The 21,485-nt window shown below is 37.7% G+C and overlaps 1 protein-coding gene across 10 annotated transcripts in view; it reads right to left on the reverse strand.

The window, feature by feature from the left end:
- CFAP70 (cilia and flagella associated protein 70) overlaps positions 1-18,596 on the reverse strand; it is a 137,769-nt gene extending 119,173 nt beyond the window's left edge. For 3 of the 10 annotated variants that reach the window (XR_011495666.1, XM_044756921.2, XM_044756897.2), the window contains exons 1-4: positions 18,236-18,513; positions 17,938-18,093; positions 16,762-16,855; positions 15,601-15,787 (exon numbers count right to left, since the gene is read on the reverse strand). Coding sequence is in view for 7 of the 10 variants with exons in the window: in XM_044756921.2 (XP_044612856.2) it covers positions 15,601-15,787; positions 16,762-16,824 (250 nt within the window). In the remaining 3 variants the exon portion in view is untranslated. Of the gene's footprint in view, positions 1-15,600; positions 15,788-16,761; positions 16,856-16,951; positions 17,034-17,937; positions 18,094-18,235 lie in introns of all 10 variants that reach the window. The other 7 variants (XM_070490093.1, XM_070490078.1, XM_014858896.3 and 4 more) reach the window with 4 other exon arrangements.
- Between the last annotated feature and the right edge of the window lie 2,889 nt (positions 18,597-21,485).

Genomic DNA, 21,485 nt, shown 5'->3' on the forward strand with positions numbered 1-21,485 from the left:
GCAAATCTTCCTCAGGAAAAAAAAAAAAAAGAAAGCAAAAGAAAAAAACATGGCTGAGGATTTCCCAAATTTGGGAAAAGATTTGGATATCCAAGTTGATCAACCTCATATGTGACTAAATAAACTCAACTTAAAAATATTCTCTCCAAAGGTGCAAAAATGTGGAGACTAAGCAACACGCTTCTCAACAAACAATGGATCATTGAAGAAATTAAAGAAGAAATCAAATTTTATCTGGAGACTAATGAAAATGAGAACACGACATACCAAACCATTTGGGATGCAGCAAAAGCAGTCCTAAGAGGGAAATTCATCGCAATACAGGCTCACCTCACTAAACAAGAAAAAGCTCACATAAGCAACCTCAAACGACACCTAACAGAACTAGAAAAAGAAGAACAAACAAAGCCCAGAGTCAGTAGAAGGAAGGAAATAATAAAAATAAGAGCAGAAATAAACGATATTGAAACAAAAAAGACAATAGAAAGGATCAATGAAACAAAGAGTTGGTTCTTCGAAAGAATTAACAAAATTGACAAACCCCTAGCCAGACTCACCAAGAAAAGAAGAGAGAAATCGCAAATTAATAAAATTAGGAATGACAGAGGAGAAATCACAACAGATACCAATGAAATACAAGAGATCATAAGAGAATACTATGAAAAACTATATGCCAACAAATTGAACAACCTGGAAGAAATGGACAAATTCCTAGACTCCTACAATCTCCCCAAACTGAATCAGGAAGAAATGGAGAATCTGAATAGGCCAATCACAAGTAAGGAAATAGAAACGGTAATCAAAAACCTCCCCAAAAATAAGAGTCCAGGACCAGACGGCTTCTCTGGAGAATTCTACCAAACATTCAAAGAAGATTTAATACCTATTCTCCTCAAACTGTTCCAGAAAATTGAGAAAGATGGAGAACTCCCTAACACATTCTATGAAGCCAACATCACTCTGATCCCCAAACCTGACAAGGACAACACAAAGAAGGAGAACTACAGGCCGATATCACTGATGAACATAGATGCAAACATCCTCAACAAAATTTTGGCAAACCGAATACAGCAATACATCAAAAAGATTATACACCATGATCAAGTGGGATTTATACCAGGGACACAGGGATGGTTCAACATCCACAAGTCAATCAACGTGATACACTACATCAACAAAATGAAAAAGAAAAACCACATGATCATCTCAATAGATGCAAAGAAAGCATTCGACAAGATCCAACACCCATTTATGATAAAAACCCTCAATAAAATGGGTATAGAAGGAAAGTACCTCAACATAATAAAGGACATATATGACAGACCCACAGCCAACATCATACTCAATGGACAAAAACTGAAAGCCATCCCTCTGAGGACAGGAACAAGACAAGGGTGCCCACTTTCACCACTCCTATTCAACATAGTACTGGAGGTGCTGGCCAGAGCAATTCAGCAGGAAAAAGAAATAAAAGGAATCCAAATAGGTAACGAAGAAGTAAAACTCTCGTTGTTTGCAGACGAAATGATCTTATATATAGAAAACCCCAAAGAATCCACAGAAAAACTATTAGAAATAATCAACAACTACAGCAAAGTAGCAGGGTATAAAATTAACGTACATAAATCAGTAGCATTTCTATACACTAACAATGAACTAACAGAAAAAGAACTCAAGAACTCAATCCCATTCACAATCGCAACGAAAAGAATAAAATACCTTGGGATAAACTTAACCAAGGAAGTGAAGGATCTATACAATGAAAACTACAAGACTTTCTTGAAAGAAATTGACGACGACATAAAGAGATGGAAAGACATTCCATGCACATGGATTGGAAGAATAAACATAGTTAAAATGTCCATACTACCTAAAGCAATATACAGATTCAATGCTATCCCAATCAGAATCCCAAGAACATTCTTCACAGAAATTGAACAAACAATCCTAAAATTCATATGGGACAACAAAAGACCGTGAATTGCTAAAGCAATCCTGAGCAAGAAAAACAAAGCCGGCGGAATCACAATCCCCAATTTCAAAACATACTACAAAGCTACAGTGATCAAAACAGCATGGTACTGGTTCAAAAACAGGTCCACAGATCAATGGAACAGAATTGAAAGCCCAGAGATAAAACCACACATCTATGGACAGCTAATCTTCGACAAAGGAGCAGAGGGCCTACAATGGAGAAAAGAAAGTCTCTTCAACAAATGGTGCTGGGAAAACTGGACAGCCACATGCAAAAGATTGAAAATTGACCATTCTTTTTCACCACACACCAAAATAAATTCAAAATGGATCAAAGACCTAAAGATTAGGCCTGAAACAATAAGTCTTCTGGAAGAGAATATAGGCAGTACACTCTTTGACATCAGTTTCAAAAGAATCTTTTCGGACACTATAACTCCTCAGTTGAGGGAAACAATAGAAAGAATAAACAAATGAGACTTCATCAGACTAAAGAGCTTCTTCAAGGCAAGGGAAAACAGGATTGAAACAAAAAAACAGCTCACTAATTGGGAAAAAATATTTACAAGCCACTTATCCGACAAAGGGTTAATCTCCATAATATACAAAGAACTCACACTGCTTAACAACAAAAAAACAAACAAGCCGATCAAAAAATGGGCAGAGGACATGAACAGACATTTCTCAAAAGAAGATATGAATATGGCCAATAGACACATGAAAAGATGTTCATCATCGCTAATCATCAGGGAAATGCAAATCAAAACTACACTAAGATATCACCTTACACCCGTTAGATTGGCAAAAACATCCAAAACCAAGAGTGACAAATGTTGGAGAGGTTGTGGAGAAAAAGGAACCCTCATACACTGTTGGTGGGAATGCAAACTGGTACAGCCACTATGGAAAACAGTATGGAGATTTCTCAAAAAGTTAAAAATAGAAATACCCTATGACCCAGCCATCCCATTACTGGGTATCTATCCTAAGAACCTGAAATCAGAAATCTCAAGAGTCCGTTGCACCCCTATGTTCATCGCAGCATTATTTACAATAGCCAAGACGTGGAACCAACCTACATGCCCAGAAACTGATGATTGGATAAAGAAGATGTGGTATATATACACAATGGAATACTACTCAGCCATAAAAAAAGACAAAATTGGCCCATTCACAGCAACGTGGATGGACCTCGAGGGTATTATGTTAAGCGAAATAAGCCAGTCAGAGAAAGACGAACTCTATATGACTCCACTCATAGGTGGAAGTTAGTATATTGATAAGGAGATCTGATCGGTGGTTACCAGGGAAAAGGGGGGGTGGGGGGAGGGCACAAAGGGGGAAGTGGTGTACCCACATGACTAACAAAAATGTACAACTGAAATCTCACAAGGTTGTAATCTATCATAACATTAAAAAAAAAAATATTCTCTCCAAGGCACACCACAATAAAATCTTCAATAATCAAAGACCCCCTGCCCACAAAATCTGAAAAGCAGCAAGAGAAAAGAAGCTTGTAATTTACAAAGGAACCCCTATAAAGCTATGATCAAATTTCTCAGCAGAAACCTTACAGGCCAGGAGACAGTGAGATGACATATTCAAAGTGCTGAAAACCTGCCAACCAAGAAGACTTTATCCAGAAAAGCTGTACTTCAGAATTGAAGGAGAAACAAAGACTTTTCTATGCAAAAAAAAAAAGAAAAGAAAAAAAAAGAAAAGCTGAGGGAGTTAATCACCACCAGACTCACTTAAAAGAAAATGATGAAATGAGTTCTCCAAGCTGAAATGACAGGACTCCAATTATTAACATGAAAACATACAACATACTGGTAAAGGTAAATATATAGTCAAATTCAGAATACTCTAATAGCATACTGTGGTGGTGTGTTAACCATTTAACTCTAGTATAAAAGTTAAAGGACAGAGTATAAAAAGTAACTATAGCTACAATAACTTCATGAGTACACAATATAAAAAGAGATAAATTGTGACATCAAAAACATAAAAGGGGAAAGTAAAAAGGTAGAGTTTTTGTATGTGATCAAAGTCAAGTCGTTTCAGCGTAAAATAGACTGTTAAATATATAAGATATTTTATGTAAGCCTCCAAGTAACCACAAAATAAAAACCTTCAGTAGATTCACAAAAGATAAAGGGAAGGGAATCAAAGCATGCCACTATGGAATATCGTCAATTCACAAAGTAAGGCAGCAAGAGAGGGAGAAAGGAACAGGAACTACAAAAAACCAGAAAGCAATAATAGCATTAGTAAGCCTTTACCTACCAATAATTACTACAAACGTGAAAGGATTAAATATTCCAAAAAAGGTATAGAGTGGCTGGATGGATTTAAAAAGAAAAAGACACAATATGTGCTACCTCCAAGTGAATCACTGCAGCATTAAGGACACACAAAGGGTCAAATCAAAGGGATGGAAAAAGATACGCCATGCAAGTGGAAACTAAAAGAGAGCAGGAGTATCAGAAAAAATAGACTTTAAGCCAAAAATAGTAACAAGAGACAAAAAGGTCATTAAATAATGATAAAAAGGTCAAGTCATCAAAAAGATATAACAATCATAAATATATATGCACCCAACATTGGAGCACCTAAATATATTAAGCAAATGTGATCTAACAGATCTGAAAAGAGAAATAGACAACAATACAATAAACAGTATGGTACTGGCATAAAAATAGATACATGGAGCAATGGAACAGATTGAACAGCCCAGAAATAAATCCTTGCATATATAGTCAGCCAATATTTGACAAGGGAGACAAGAATACTCAATGGGGAAAGGACAGTCTCTTCAATAAATGGTGCTGGGAAAACAGGATAATCACATGCATAAAAATGGAATTGAACCCTTATCTTATACCACTCACAAAAATTAACTCAAAATGGATTAAAGACTTAAAACATAAGATTTGAAATTATAAAACTCCTAGAAGAAAACAGGGGAAAAGCTCCTATACATTAGTTTTACAACATCAAAAACACAACAACAAAAGCAAAAATAAATAAGTGGGACTACATTAAAATAAGAAACTTCTTCACGGCAAAAGAAACAATCAACAAAATGAAAAGGCAACCTAGAAAATGAAAGAAGATGTTTACAAACCATCTATCTGATAAGGGGTTAATATCCCAGATATATAAGGAACTCATACTACTCAATAGGAAAAGACCAAACAATCCAATTTTAAAAAGGCAGAGAGGAACTGAATAGACATTTTCCCAAAGAAGACATACAAGTGGCCAATGGGTACATGAAAAGATGCTCAGCATCATGAATCATCAGAGAAACGCAAACTAAAACCACATGAGATATCACCTCACACCTATCAGAATGGCTAATCATCAAAAAGACAAGACAGAACAAGTCTTAGTGAGGATATGGAGAAAAAGGAACCCTCGTGCACTGTTGGTGGTGGGAATGGTAAATTGGTAAAGCCACTATGGAAAACAGTATGAAGGTTCCTCAAAAAATTAAAAATAAAATTAAAATATGCCCCAGCAATCCCAATTTTGGATATTTATCCAAAGGAAATGAAATCAAGATATCAAAAAGATACCTATATTTCCTTTAAATTCCCTGGTAGCCTCTTCAACCAGAGGCTAAAGGGCTTGCAACAATGGAAGGAGGTGCAATAACAATGGCTGATCACCTCTTTGTCTGCACCTCTGTGATCAGAAGCAGCAATCAGAGCACAGATCCCTGATGTTTGGAGGACAGGGTCCTTTTTGCCCACTCTTACTCCTGCAAGCGGTGTACAAGCTGCCACAGGAACACATACACAGCTCCCTGCCATATGCCTGGAAGGTGGGGGATGTGTAGTTGCTAGTGTGCTAAGATCTGAAATTGACCAAAATTAATCACAATTTGCCATCCACATCCTCCCCTGGAAGTTGCAAGCCATCAACAGACTTGAGAGTCCCAAATAGTTCTATCAGACAGATTCTGTCAGTGTAATTGTTGCCTAGGTAGGGGTGCTTCCTATTCCACTATCTTTCCAGAATCTTCAAGAATATTCTTTTTATAATTTTTTAAACTATTCTCTACGTATAGTAAAGTTCCATTTTCTTCCTAACACTGTCTTCTTTGTTTTGTTTTGCCTCAATCATGCCATAAGTTTGTCTATTTGGTTAGTCTTTTAAAGAAGTGGTTTTTGTTTTGTTGATCCTTTCTAGTGGTTATTTTCCACTTCATTAATTTTTGTCCTGAATTATTTCTTCCTTTTTACATTCTTGGGGGTTCTCTGTTATTTCTCTAGCTTCTTGAGTTGAACATTTAATTCCTTTGCTCTTAATATTTTTATGTTCATCAAGGGAATCAATTTATTAAAGACAGACTTTTTTTAAAATTTTTTTTTTTTTTTTGAGGAAGATTAGCCCTGAGCCAACATCCGCTGCCAATCCTCCTCTTTTTGCTGAGGAAGACTGGCCCTGAGCTAACATCCATGCCCATCTTCCTCTACTTTATATGTAGGACGCCTACCACAGCATGGCTTGCCAAGCGGTGCCATGTCCACACCCAGGATCCAAACCAGAGAACCCTGGGCCACTGAAGTGGAATGTGCACACTTAACCGCTGCGCCACCGGGCCGGCCCCATAAAGACAGATTTTTAAAATATGCCATAATCAAACATTTTTGTAATCATTCGGGCATGTGTTCATTTTTTAATACACTCAGAGTTTCAAAAATGAAGTCATCCAAGTCCTCTTTCACCTTCTGGTAAGACTTATGCACTGTTAACAAACTCCGACTAGCAAAGCAGAAACTTTCTTTTATACAGTTTAACTCAATAAATTGGCTAGATGAAGTTCTCGGCATGAAGTGGTCTCTCTCAAGAAGAATCCAAGGGAAAGATGACAGACTCTATATTGCACAGCATCCATCGTTTCCAGAAATAATGTGTTTCCGTTTTCATAGCTTTCAGTCTAATTTGTGGGCTCTATGCAGAGGAGGGGTGGTTTGAGGCTGACATTAATTTGTGTACTTTCTTTCCCTCTTGAGCAGACAGTGATGCTCTATCATTACAGCAGTGAGCAACCTAGTGGTGTTGGGTTTTGTGACTCTTCTCAGTACCAAAGATGTTTTCTACCCTTTAAAATAAATTTAATGTCTCAAATTAAAATTTTTATTTTGAGATAATTTCAGATTCACATGCACTTGTGAGAATACAGAGAACTATCTTGTATGCCAGTTTTTCCTAATAGTAACACACTGCATAATTACATAGTAAGATATCACAACCAGGATAGACTTTGCTACTGTCAAGATACAGAACATTTTCATCACCACAAGGATGCTGTTACCCTTTCAACCCATTTCACTCTTTTACAGCCATCTCCACTACCCTCCCCGCTCCTTAACACCTGGCAACCACTAATCTGATCTCCATTTCTATTCTTTGTCATTTCAAAAATGTTATATAAATGAATCAGTTTGTAACCTTTTAGGATTGGCATTTTCATTCAGCATAATTCTCTAGAGATGCATTGAGACTGTTGTGTGTACCAGTGGTTTGATCATTTGTATTGCTGAGTAGCATTTAATGGTATGGATGTAGCACTGTTTGTTTAACACATGGAAGAACATCTGTGTTGTTTCCAGTGTTTTGCAGTTTTTTTTGCTTGAAGAAGATTAGCCCTGAGCTAACATCTGTGCCAATCTTCCTCTATCTTGTGTGTTGCCACCACAGCATGGCTTGATGACTGGTGTCAGTCTGTGCCCAGAATCCGAACCCACAAACCCGGGCCACTGAAGCAGAGTGTGCAGAACCTTAACCACTCAGCCAAAGGGCCAGCCCCTGTTGTTTCCAGTTTTTTTTTACTATAATGCTCCTAAAAACAATCATGTACTGATTTTGTGTTGGTAAGTCTTCATTTTTCTGAGATAAATGCCCAGGAGTGCAACTGCTGGATCATATGGTGGTTTGTGTGCTTAGTTTTTAAAGAAATTGCCAAACTGCTTTCTAGAGTGTGATTGAAAATGCCCACCAGAAATTTTGACACTTGACATTCCCACCAGCAATGTATCATCAGTGATCCAGATTCTTTGCAACCTCACCAGCGTTTGGTCTTTTCATTATTTTTTATCTTAGCCATTCTGATAGGTGTGCAGTAATATCTCACTGTGGTTTTCATTTGCATTTCCCCAGTAGCTAATGATATTGAACACTTTTTCATATGCTTATAGGCCATCTGTATATTCTCTTTGGTGAAATGTCTCTTCATGTCTTTTGCCCATTTTCGAAGTGGATTGTTTGGAATTTTTTTATGGTTGAGTTTTGAGAGTTCTTTATATATTTTAGATGCTAGTACTCTGTCAGATTGTGTTTGCAAATATTTTCTCTCACTCTGTAGCTTGTCTTTTCATCCTATTAATGAGGTCTTTTACAGAGCAAGAGTTTAATTTTGATGAAGTCCAATTCATCAGTTTTTTTTCTTTTATGGCTCATGTTTTTGGTGTTAAATTTAAGAACTCTTTGCCTAACCTTAGATCCTACAGATCTTCTATTTTTTTCTTAATGTTTTGTAGCTTTACATTTTATGTTTAAGTCTGTGATCCATTTTGAGTTAATTTTTGTATAAGGCATGAGCCTTAAGTTGAGGTTCACTTTTTTGCCTATGGATGTCCAGTTGCTCTAACATCATTTGTTGAAAAGACTACCTTTCCTCCAATGAATTGATTCTGCACTTTTGTCAAAAATCAGTTAAGCATATTTGGATGGATCTATTTCTGGGTTCTCTATTCCATTCCATTGATCTATGTGTCTATCCTTCTACCAACACCACACAATTTTGATTAATGTAGCCATATGAGTCTTGAAATCATGTATATTGATTCTTCCCATTTTATTCACTTCCAAAATTGTTTTAGCTATTCTAGTTCCTTTGCCTTTCCATGTAAATTTTAGAATAATCTTATCCATATCTACAGAAAGTTTTTCTTGGATTTTTATAGGAATTACATTCAACCTTTATATCAATCTGGGAAGAAGTGACATCTTAATTGCTAAGTCTTACAGTCCATGAACACAGTATGTCTCTCCATTTACAAAGATTTTTTTCTATTTCATTCATCGACAGTATCTAGTTTTCAGCACATAAGCCCTATATGTGTTTTGTTAGATTTACATTAAGCATTTCACTTTAAAAAGCAATAGTATATAGTATTGATTTTTAATATTGGTGTCCATATATTTATCACTAGTATATAGAAATATAATTGATTTTTTAAAAGATTTTATTTTTCCTTTTTCTCCCCAAAGCCCCCCGGAACATAGCTGTATATTTTTATTTGTGGGTCCCTCTAGTTGTGGTATGTGGGACGCCACCTCAGCATGGCCCACTGAGCGGTGCCATGTCCACGCCCAGGATCTGAACCAGCGAAACCCTGGACTGCAGAAGCAGACTGCACGAACTTAACCACTCGGCCACGGGGCTGGCCTCTAGAAATATAATTTTTTATATATTTACCTTGCATCCTGTGATCTTGTTCAACTTACTTTTTCTTTCTAGAAGTTTTGTGTATTCCTTGACATTTTCTACATAGACAAATATGTCATTTGCAAACGGGCAGATTTATCTCTTCCTTTCACATCTATATGAACTTTATTTCCTTTTCCTACCTTATCGCACTGTCTAGAACTTCCAGTTCTATGTTCATAAGAGTGGTGAGAGCAGACCTCCTTGACTTGTTTCCAGTCTTAGGGGGAAAGCATTCCATCTTTCACCATTAAGTATAATGTTAGCCTTTATTAGGTAAGTTCCCTCTATTCATATTTTTCTGAGGGTTTTTATCATGAATTGGTGCTGAATTTTGTGAAACGCTTTTGCTGTTTTGATCAATATGATCATGTGCTTTATCTTTAGACTATCAATATGGTGGAATCCATTGATTAATGCTGAACTAGCCTTGAAACCCCAGAATCAACCCCACTTCATAATGGAGTATAATTCCTTTTATACATTGCTGAATTCTATTTGCTAATATTTTGTTAGAATTTTTATGTCCATATTCATGACTGATATTGGCCTATACTTTCTTTTTTTGTACTGTTTGGTTTTGGTATCAGGGAATAAATGAAGTGTTCATAAAATGAAGTGTTTCCTCTTCTTCTATTTCCTGGAAGATTGTGTAGAATTAGTGCTAGTTATTATTTTAACTTTTGGTAGAATTCTGCAGTGAAAACTATCTGGTCCTGGAGATTCCAAATTATGAATTTGATTTCCTTAATAGTTATAGAGCAACTTTATTTAATATAGGATGAGCTGTGGTTTGTATTTTTGAAGGAATTAGTTGATTTTGTTGTCAAATTTATGTTTGTAGAGTTGTTCATATTTCTTTATTATCCTTTTAATGTCTGCAGCATCGGTGGTGTTATTACATTTCATTCCTAATATCGATAATTTGTGGTGTCTTCTCTCTCTCTTTTGGTTATTCTTTCTAGAGGTTTGTTGATTTTGATGTTTTCAAATAGCCCGCTGTTTTATCGATTTTCCCGATTGTTTTTCTGTTTTGCATTTCATTGGTTTCTTCTTTCATCATTATAATTTTCTTCCCTCTGTTTGGGAAGCTTTGGGTTTCTTTTGCTCATCTTTTTCTAGATTCTTGAAGTGAGAGCTTACTGATTTGAGACTTTTCCTCTTTTCTAATGTATGTATTTAGCGCTATAAATTTTCTCATCAGTGCTTTAGCTATGTCCCACAAATGTGATATACTGTACTTTTTATTCCCATTCAGTTCAATGTATTTTTAATTTCCTTTGAGATTTCCTCTTTGATCCATGGATTATTTAGAAGTGTGTCTTTTAGTTTTCAAGTGTTTGGACAGTTTCCTGTTATCTTTCTAATATTGATTTCGACTTTGATACTATTGTCAGAGAACACATTCTGTATTATTTTAATTCATTTAAATGTGTTGAGGTTAGGTTTATGACCTAGAATATGGTTTTGGTATACAGTCTGTGGGCTTTTGAAAATAATGAGTTTTCTGCTATTGTTGGGCATTCTATAAATATTGATTAGATTTTGTTGATTGATGGTATTGAGTTTTCCTATACCTTTGCTGATTTTCTATCTAGTTATTCTATAAATTGTTGAGAGAGGGGTGTCTACGTATCTAATTACAATTGTGGATTTTTCTAGTCCACTTTTCAGTTTTATCAATTTTGCTTCACATATTTTGAAACTCTGGCGCATCCGTATTTAGGATTGCTGTGCCTTCTTGGTGGATTGTTCTTTCATCATTATATAAGAAACTTCTCTGTCTCTGTTTATTTTCTTTGCTAAGTCTACTTTATCTGATGTTAATATGGTCACTTCTACCTTGTTTTGATCTATGTGTCCACGATATATTTTTTCTTTTAACTTTTTACCTGACTACACGGTTATATTTCGAGTTTCTTGTAGACAGCATATGGTTGGGTCATGTTTTTTAATCCATTCTGCAATTTCTCTGTCTCTTGATATATTTATTGTAACTATTAGTATATTAGGGCTTAAGTCTGCTGGGGTTTTTTTGTTTGTCCTCTCTTTTTCATTTCTCTGTTTTCTTTCTTCTGCCTTCCTGTGGATTACTTGAATGTTTTTTAGAATTCCATTTTGACTTATCTATAATACTTTTGAATGTATGTATCTCTTTGTATAGATTTTTTAGTCATTGCTCTAGGTATTGCATTATATATACATTACTTATTACAGCCTACTGGTGTCATCATTTCGCTAGTTTGAGTGAAGTACAGAAATCTAACCCCTTTATGTCCCTTTGCCCTCTCTGTTTATAATTGCCTGAAATATTTTCTCAATATACATTTAGAACTGCATTAGTGTTATATTTTGTTTCAAATGTCAAACACAATTTAGAAAACTCAAGGAGTAGGAAAGCTTACTTTATCCAAATTTTTGATTGCCATATTCTTTCTTGATATTTCTAGGTTCTTTCTTTTGTCATTTCCTTTCTGTTAGAACTTCCTTCAGCCATTCTTTAAGGGTAGGTCTGCTGGCGATGGATTCTTAGTTTTCTTTCCTCTGAGAATGTCTTGATTTCCTTAATTTCTGGGTATTGGATTCTAGGTGGACAGTTCTTTTATCACTTTGAAAATATTATGCCATTTTCTTTGGGCCTCCATGGTTTCTGATGAGAAATTGGTGTCATTCTAATTGTTTTCCCTTGCTTTCAGATTTTTTTCTGTGTCCTTAGTTTTCAGAAGTTTAATTATGATGTTTCTTAGCATGGATATCTTTGGGTTTATCCTGTTGGGAGTTTGCTCAGCTTCTTGAATCTGTAGGTTTATGTCTCTTGCCAAATTTGGGGAGTTTTTAGGCTTTACTTCTTTGAATATCTTTTCAGCCCCACTGTCTTTCTCCTCTCCTTCTGAGGCTCTGATGACACTGTTAGATCTTTTGTCATAGTCTCACAGGCTTCTGAGGCTCTGTTCTTTTTTTTTAGTCTATTTCCTCTATATTACTTATACTGGGTAATTTCTATTGTTCCATCTTCCAGTTCACTGATTCTTTCCTCTGTCTCCTCCATCCTGCTGTTGAGCCCATTCACTAACCTTTTCTTAGTAGTTGTAGTTTTCAGTTCTAAAATTTATATTAGGTTCTTCTTTATATCCTCAATTTCTTTCTGAGACTTTCTCTTCTAAGTCTTTCCATTTTTTCATTTGTTTGCAATTGCTCATTAAAGCATTTTTATCAGGGCTTCTTCAAGACCTTTTTCTAATAACGCCAACACATCTATTGTCTTGGTGTTGACAAGTACAACTGCCATTTTAAATTCAGTTTGAGATCTTCTTGTTCTTGATATGATGAGGCATTTTCAAGTGAAACCTGGACATTTTGTATGATGTTATGAAACTCTGAATCTTCCTTAAACCTTATTTTAGCTGGCTTTTTTTGACATCACTCCAACAGAGGAAAGGGAAGGGTGATGCCTCATTATTGCCAGGTGAAGGCAGAAGTCTAGGTTCCCCACTCAGCCTCCATTGATACCTGAGGGGGAAAGCTCCTTTTCACTGCTAAGGAGGAATAGGACTTCTGGCTCCTTACTCATTCTCCACTGATATACCACAAATGGGTGTAGACTCATTACCACCAGGTGATGGTGAAAGTCTCTACCCTATACTAGGCCTCCTCTAACACCACCCCAGTGGGAGTGGAGGGGCACTTTGTTACTGCCATATTGGGACAGAAGTCTAGACTCCCCATGTGGTTTCCACTAAAACCACACCGTACGAGAGGGGCTCATTCCCAGAAGGCATAAAAGTCTTGGTTCCCTACTTGGTCTTCTCTGACACCACCTAGCCAGGGTGTTGGGGCAATTAATTTCAGCTTTGTGAGAGTAGAAGTCTAGGTTCCCCACTCCACCTGGGTGTGGGTGGGGCCACAATTTTTTCTGTGGTGTTTGGCTGGAGGAGTAGTTACTGTCTAAAAGTTTTCTGTCTTGCTAGGCTGCCCCTTTCCTGGTCGTTTGGTTAGACTTTTGATGGGCTTTCTTTCTTTCTTCTTTTTTTTTTTTTTGGATCTGCACTCCTTCGTGTTTCCAGGTTGCTAGCTTCTTCAGCATCAAGTCTGGGATATATGAGGCAAAAAGAAAACCCAAGGAACTCACTACTATGTCATTCCTCATGTCTCAAGTTTCCTTATTTTCTCTACCTGTCAGAGTCTTTTATGTTTCTTTCATATGTAATGTCCAGGGTTTGTAGTTGAACTTAGTAAGAGGAATAGAGAAAAGTATATCTACTCCATCTTCTTGGAAGCAGAAGTTCTGTTTTAAATCATTTTTGATTTCCAAAGACTGCACTTAAGATTATAAGTGTATCTCTAAGTACTACTATAACTAAATTCCACAAGTTTTGATATTTGGTGTTTACTGTTGATTCATTCTAAATGTTTTTCAGTCTTTATTATTATTTCTTCTTTGTCTCATGAAATAGTCAAAAGTGTGTCTTAAAATTTTCAAAAGGATTCTTTTTTTGCTCTTGATTTCTAATTTTGTTGACTGTTGTATTTTGGTCATAAAACTTGGTCTGTATGCTATTGATTCTTTGGTATATGACAGGACTTGATTTATGGCCTAGTATGTGGCTAGTTTTTATTACATAAATGTTCTTTGTGTGTTTTAAGAAAAAATATATTAATGATTGGCATAAGCCTATAATTAGTAATTCTTAGGGAAGACTTTTTCCTTTACCTAAGGTCTAGACAGATATGATCAGTGGATTTTTTTTTTCTATCCATTCTTTTTGAGAGTCTTGGCTTGTGGTAAGGGTGGTGGTCTCAGTCTCAACTCCCCATCTACAGCAGCCCAAGGTCTCTGTCCCTTTAAGAGCATTAAAACCCAAGCCCCTAGGTTTTGGACTACTGCCCTGTCCCCTCACACCACCACACACCAATGGCAGCTGTTCAAGAGTTCCAGGTTTCAATCCTTGCTTTGCTTTCTGGACAAAGAGATTGCCCTTTCTTTCTCATGAGTTCAGTGAACACATTTAAAAGAACATTCCAGTTCTGCCTTTCCCATTCAACATGTTAGGGAGGAAGGCAATCAGGACATTCTTCTATTTTGGGGTGACAGAGAAGCACAGAGCAAAGAGGAAAGAAGTAGAAGGGAGTGGTCAGAGAGTGTGGATCAGACAGATGCCTCCACGGGTGACTGATTCTCAGCTAGGCCAGAGCTAGGAATCACTGTTCTGGAGCAGTGTTTCCTAGGAGGCACTTGAGACTTTTGTTCCAAGGTGCAGCTCCCCAGGGCCCTTCCCTGGCAATTGCGAATTTAGTGGTCTGAGGTGGCAACCTGAAGACTATTTTCTCCCAGAGCCTCTGGTAACTCTTAAGGGAAAAAAGGTTTGGAAAGCACTGCTCTAGAATACCGTATAGATTCCCAGGTCCCACCTCTCTGGATTTAGGATCTTGGAATCTATGGTTTTTGGCAAGTACCCTAGGAGGTGTGCCACTAAAAAAAAAATAATACTGTGTAGTTAGAAACTGTAAAAGTGTGGATACAGAAACCATCCATCCATTTATCCATCCATTCAATCAACAAACACTTTATGAGCTCTTTTATGTTCCAGATATTTCTGGGCACTAGAAATTTTGAAATAAATAAGATACAGCCCTGATTTCAAAAAGTGCCTTCTTTAGCAAGGGAGGCAAATTAATAATTGCTATACAGTATGGTGAGTATACAGAAGTACAGATAGGGTTGCCAGGTAAAATACAAGATGCCTAATTAAATTTGAATTGCAGATAAACACAATGAATACTTTTTTAGAATAAGTATGTCCCCAATTTTGTGGGGTTTGTTGATGTTTGTTCTAAATCTGGCAACCCTAAATACAAGAATAGCAAGGAAAAGTTTCCAACTCAGTCTAGGAAATAAGGGCTGTGAAGTTCAGTCATATGTCAAAAGGTCTTTGATACAAAAAGACTAAAATCAGTAGGCCATGGTGACTGCTGCCAGAAGCAGGTAGGACTCAAAGTATACTGCGTTATTCCTAGATTCAGAAGGTAAGGTGTGTTCATCTGTCCCAACAACAGCTACTAAATAGCGCAGAATCTCCTCATAACACACTTATAGAATTAACATTTTTAGAACCACAAGGACTTACAGAACACAGGTTTGTGGGCGAGGTCATCTAAAGTGATTCCTCCTTCAGGATTGAACTCAAAACTGCTAGTGAAGTTGTATTTTGCAGTTCCTTCTGGGGAAACAGTAATCTTTGCAGAGTCTCCCAGAACCACCTGATTGAATTCTGCACGAACAAAGGTAACTGGAGTATCTCCTTTAAAACCTTTCTGTTGACAGAAACATACCACTTTACAAATATACTCAAATAGAGGATTTTCCTACCCATCTGGCAACCCATTTTGACTTGGACTAAATAGCATTTTCTATGTTTTCCTAACAAGCTATATCACAAATACAAAAGGGGTACGTAGAAAGTCATTAAACAAACTGAATGCAACATTCTAGTTGAATGCCATTATGTTGGAGTTTTGAAAAATAACATTTATTGTGTTTACCTGATTATAAAATTATATTATGGTACATTTGAAAAAGTGGGAAAAGCACATTCCTAACAAATTACCTGTAATCTCACTGTAATATGCAAGCAGTATTAACACTGTAGAATATATTTTCTAGTGTGTTGCTGTGTATACACACAAGTGTGTGTGTGTGTGTGTGTGTGTGTGTGTGTATATGCACATGCATTTATTTATACTTTTTAATATATACCTTTTAAAATGAAGTAGAGATCATTTATTAAAACCTGTTTTGGAATGGGCTTTTTGGTTTCATAATAGTGAACAAATATTTTGCAATATCATTATTCTCATAATTTTTAATAGTTACATCATATTATAGTTTTATTATTTAAATTCGTCAAATGAAATTAATCACAAGAGAAACTCTAGAAGAATTCAGATGCTTCAGGAGAAAGAAATTGCTATCTACGAAAATGAAAACCACTTCTTGTTTCACCCCTGTTAAATTTAGTATTCAAATTGCCAGGTATTTTATACATACAGTAATGTGACTTGCTGATTACAGACTAACAATAAGGAACACTGGAAAGCAACTATGTAAGCCAGCAGGTTTGGTGGTATCGGATGATGCAAAACTGCTTTCCTCCCACTGGTGCTCCCAACACATCTTAGCTTCACCCGCAGGTAGATGTTTGACAGGGAGACCTGAGCCCAAAGGCAAACGTACTTTAAAGAAGAATGAATAAACTAGGGACTTTTCGGATTTCCAAAAATAACTTTACCAAGTCATATCCATCTGTCACAGTGATCTGCACGGGTTTGCCTGTTGATGACACCTGCTCCATACTGGCACTTGGGCAAAGTCTTCTTTGGTCTCTGTAAACATAAAGAGTGAACCTGTCCCCTTACAAGTACCCACATTACATCATAACCAATACCAGGGGAGAACCTAGGGAAATGCCACAGTCTCACATCGTTTGTGCCCCTTCTAATCTTCGCAGTGATAGCCAGTGCTTTAGGAAGCTGGTCACAAGGATGATTCCACTGGTTAGTGCTAAAAAGATGAGCACTACTGCTAAAAAGATCCTTATACAGGTAACTAATCCATTAAGCACAAATTATCACAAGACAAAGAGGGTAGGAATGCCATCTCCCCGCCTCCCATCCCCTACATCTTTCGTAGTGTTCTTTGGTAGCTTTTTTTGATGTGCAAAGCTCCCCTCAGGGTTATTTAATCTCTCAGTTTTACAAAAATATATTTTGATAACAGGAAAGAAGCAGCCACATGGAAGTTAATCCACTAGAAAAAGTTCTGACATATGTCTTATTTAGTCAAAGATAGTTTCTAATTATTTTGCAACATTAAGGACACAATTTCAAAAATAAATTGGATATCTATTTTTTTAACAAGGTCATGCTTTCTGACTCAATTCAAAGTAGAACTAAATGCAACTATTCTAAGTGTGTCCAGGACTGGTGGTACAAAAACAAAAAAGATATTTTGCTGCCCCCAGACTTTATGGTTATTCTGCCTCTTTCCACCAACTCTCTTATTTTCTCAGTCACGTAAAAGTCTCAGATCACTTGTGTAACACCAAGTCTCCAGGCTCATTTAGGGCCTAAGTGGCCCTGACAACTTTCTTATCAAGTTTACATTTGAAATGACCTTTTGCATCAGTCTCCTTCTTTCCTTTTCAATAATAGGACCACATGAATTAGGCCTTCACTAGCCTGACCGATCCTAGGCAAATGCCTAACTTCTCTGAGCCTCAGTTTTACCTTCTGTATAAAGGATAATACAATTTCTGACCTGTTTCATATTTGTTGTGAATATCCACTAAAATAATAAAACTACTTAACGTATGAAGCACTGTATAAATGGTATTATTAATATGCACTGCTTTTCCTGAATGCTCAATTACCCCCTTAAAGACAAGTAATCTGTCATTCATACTTACAGCCTCTGAATGCCTGGCACCACACCTGTCTTCAAGAGGCACTGACAGCGTATTTGTTGAATAACGAGCGCAAAAACTCTGGCGAGTTACAAGTTATGGTCAGGGCAGTCAGGTGCGAGCTACTGTTGCCCCCAACAGGCACACATTTCTTGTCATCTGTTCAGAAGAAGATGCAGAGGCAGAGTCAAATTAGAAACAGGTTAGATGGAGACGCTGTGACGGGGTGAGATCTGGGGCTAGATGCGCAGTCTGCGCTTACTCCGGAGGATCTTGGCGCAAAGTGGGAAGGAAGTCTTACGTCTGGCTTCGGGCGGGATGCCTGGGGTTGGCGGGAGCGTCCACGCCTAGCGGGGTCGATGGCGACTAGGTCTGTGCCGGAGTGCAGCGGTGCAAGGGATGCGGTTTGTGCCTTTCAGCCTGGCCGTAGCTGAGGGAGCATAGCTTAAAGTGACAGGGGATGGCCGCAGGGCCGTGGTGGAGAGACGAGGAAGAGAAGGTTCTCTAAGGAATGATAACTGTCTTACCTCCGGCAGCCACAGTCGTGTTTTTCGCAACTATAGCAACCAACTATCTCTCGCGAGAACTTAGTTTTTGCAGTCACCACAGGTTTCTCTCCAGAATCGCGATAACATTTTCGGGGAGGGAAACAAGGAGCGGGTCGCAGGGTGAGTTTCTGCGCCTGCGCTGCGGAACGGTGCCCGTTGAGTGTCTGCCTCCGGCCTTGGGGTGTCTTCTGTTTCCGCAGGTGCTAGTTTTCCTTGGCAAAAATTATTTTTAAGGGCAGGATTTTCTACCTTTCGATTTTACTGTCTCGACCCTTTTCTTTAAGTAGCCCTCCACAAATAGGAGAAGAAAAACCAAAAGGAAATTTAAATACAAAATAAAAGCCTTTATTAAACGGTTTTGAAAATAGATCATTTAAATCTTTCTCCGTCAAAGATGCAGATAAGACAGTATTTTATTGACTTTCACACACTGTTGGTGAGAGGGCAAAACAGTGATGCTTCTAGTACTCAATGTTTATAGCATAAACAGACGAAGTATATGATGTTAATGCAAAATTTTAATACATTTGAAATTCAACATTACTTTAGAGTTGGAATAGCAAAATACAATAGCAAAAACCTGGAAACAACCCAAGTGCCCATCCAAGGAAGAGTGGATGAATAAACTGATACATAGTCACAAAACAGCATATTACAAAGCAGTCAAAATGAATGCACTCCAACTACTCACAACATGGATGAATCTTAGCAATATACGTACTTTAAAATGTTGCAATGTGAAGACCCAGCTTGAAGGTGATGTGGATCGAGGCTGCCCTAGGTAGAGAAGCCCAAAGTATCCTGGCCTACATGCTGATCTATATGACCCGATGGATTTTATGGTGTGGATTAGGGCTGCCCCAGGGAGAGAAGCCCAGGGCATCCTCACCTACATGCCGATCTATATGACCAGATTCATATCTAAAGTTATACGACCACACAATAACCAGACCCCATCTGCACTCAAACCATTTAATGACTTTTTACATCATCTTTTCTTTTTCCAGTAAAAATAAGTCAACGTACCCATGCCTTATAAATGTAGCCCTAACGCTCAACACATTGCAGCAGCTCTTCACCGCCCATGGGTCCTGTCCCCATGCCTGCAGCTCTTCACTGCCCATGGGTCCTGTCCCCATGCCTGCAGCTCTTTACTGCCCATGGGTCCTGTCCTCATGCTATTCCATACTATTCTCTGAATAAAAGAGCACTACTGCCAGACCTTGAGAGTCCAAGAAATCTTTCTTTTGACTCCTTGACTCACCAAGCCCGCATCAGAAGGGACTCCCACTGGCCAAATTAGACTATTCGAGCATCAAAATAAACAATGGTAATAATGGATTACAATCCATTGAATAAAATAGGAATACACAAGTTCACATTGATATAAATAAATAGAAAGGAAAGCTGTTTCTAGAATGCCAATCCAATAATGGATAAGAAATGATGGAAATAGAGAATTACCATTTGTCATCCTGCTATAGAGATGGATGATTCAGGCAGGAATCTTCAATGGATGCTAAGGTTGGTTGGTGAAGGTTTGATGAAGAGGAGAATATTGGCATGATTTTGGAATACTAATCAATTACAAAGGGGAAAACAGTGAACTGAGGAAACCAACATGATCAGGTGATCAAAGTTAACATCGCCAGTGTTGGGAGGAGTCTACATTTCATGCCTCCTGATGAGACTCACTGGGAGAAGCAAAGGATCATTTTGTGGTATTCCTGCCATTAGAAGGACCCAGGTTGTATGCCATCCTATAGAAAGGCCTGTACTCTTTAAAACTGTCCAGGACACAAAAGACTGGGAACTGTTCCAGATGAAAGGAGTGTGAAGATACATGACAACTAAATGCAATGTATATTCCTGTATAGCATTTTGGACCAAAGAGGAAAAGAGACATTGTTGGGATAGTGGGTGAAATTTGAATGGGCTCAGTGGATTGGATGGTAGTGTTGCACCAATATTGTTTCCTGATGTGGAAGGTTGTCTGCCATTAGGTAGGAGAGTGTCCCTGTTTGGGGGAAAATACACACTGGAGTGCTTGGGAGTGATGGGACATCATATCCACAGTTTGCTCTTGTCGGGGAAGTGGGAGAATTCCTCCCTGCTTTTCCTTACGGTTCTTATGGCTGGTTAAATAATCAAAGAGGCAGGTTAGCAAGAGAAAATCAAACAGAATTTAATAGCATGTACACATGGGAGAAACCCAGAAGAAACTGAGTAACTCAGCCATCTGGCTGAGTCCACCTGTTTAAGTAACCTCAGTTACAGACAAGGAGGACATTGGGGTTAGTGGTCTGGGACTTCAAAGGGGAGGAAGACAATTTACAGAGAGATGAAATGCAAATGTTTGTTAAACAGGTTTTGCTGGGCCCAAAAACTGGGTTTATTGGTGTCCTTTTTTCACACCTATTTTCCATCATACTATAGCTATCACATGATATGAGCTCCTTCCTGGAACAGGCCTTCTATGTTAAAGTCCTGTAGGCAGTTTTGGGGGGGAAGGTTGGATGCTCTTCCTGAGTCTTTTGAGCCTTTATTGTGGCACATCACCAGAGTGGCACATCTTGGGGTGGCCTGCCCTGAACCCCATCACTCTCAACCTTCATAAGGCCCAGAAAAAGACTAATAACAAGCGATATGTGCACTTGCATGCGGGCGCACACACACACACACACACAGAGTAAGCAATGAAGCAAGAAAATGTTAACTATTTGAGAATCTGGGAGAAGAGGACATGAGAGTTCTTTGCACCATTTTGGCAACTTTTCTACAGACTTGGAATTATTTCAAAACAAATGATTAAACTAAACACACACGCACACACCACTCTCCATGGAAACTCCTTGCTTAGGACGTGGAGTTACCAGAGCCAAATTTAAAAAATAAATTTTATTTCTGCTAATAAACATTAAAATTATAAAAATTAAGAAAAAAGATTTTTAAAAGTTGCAGTGTTATAAGTAATAAAAGGTTTCTCAAAATAAGACTATGGAA

This window comes from Equus asinus, chromosome 2 (genome assembly GCF_041296235.1).
Source record: "Equus asinus isolate D_3611 breed Donkey chromosome 2, EquAss-T2T_v2, whole genome shotgun sequence".
Classification (NCBI taxonomy): Eukaryota; Metazoa; Chordata; class Mammalia; order Perissodactyla; family Equidae; genus Equus; species Equus asinus.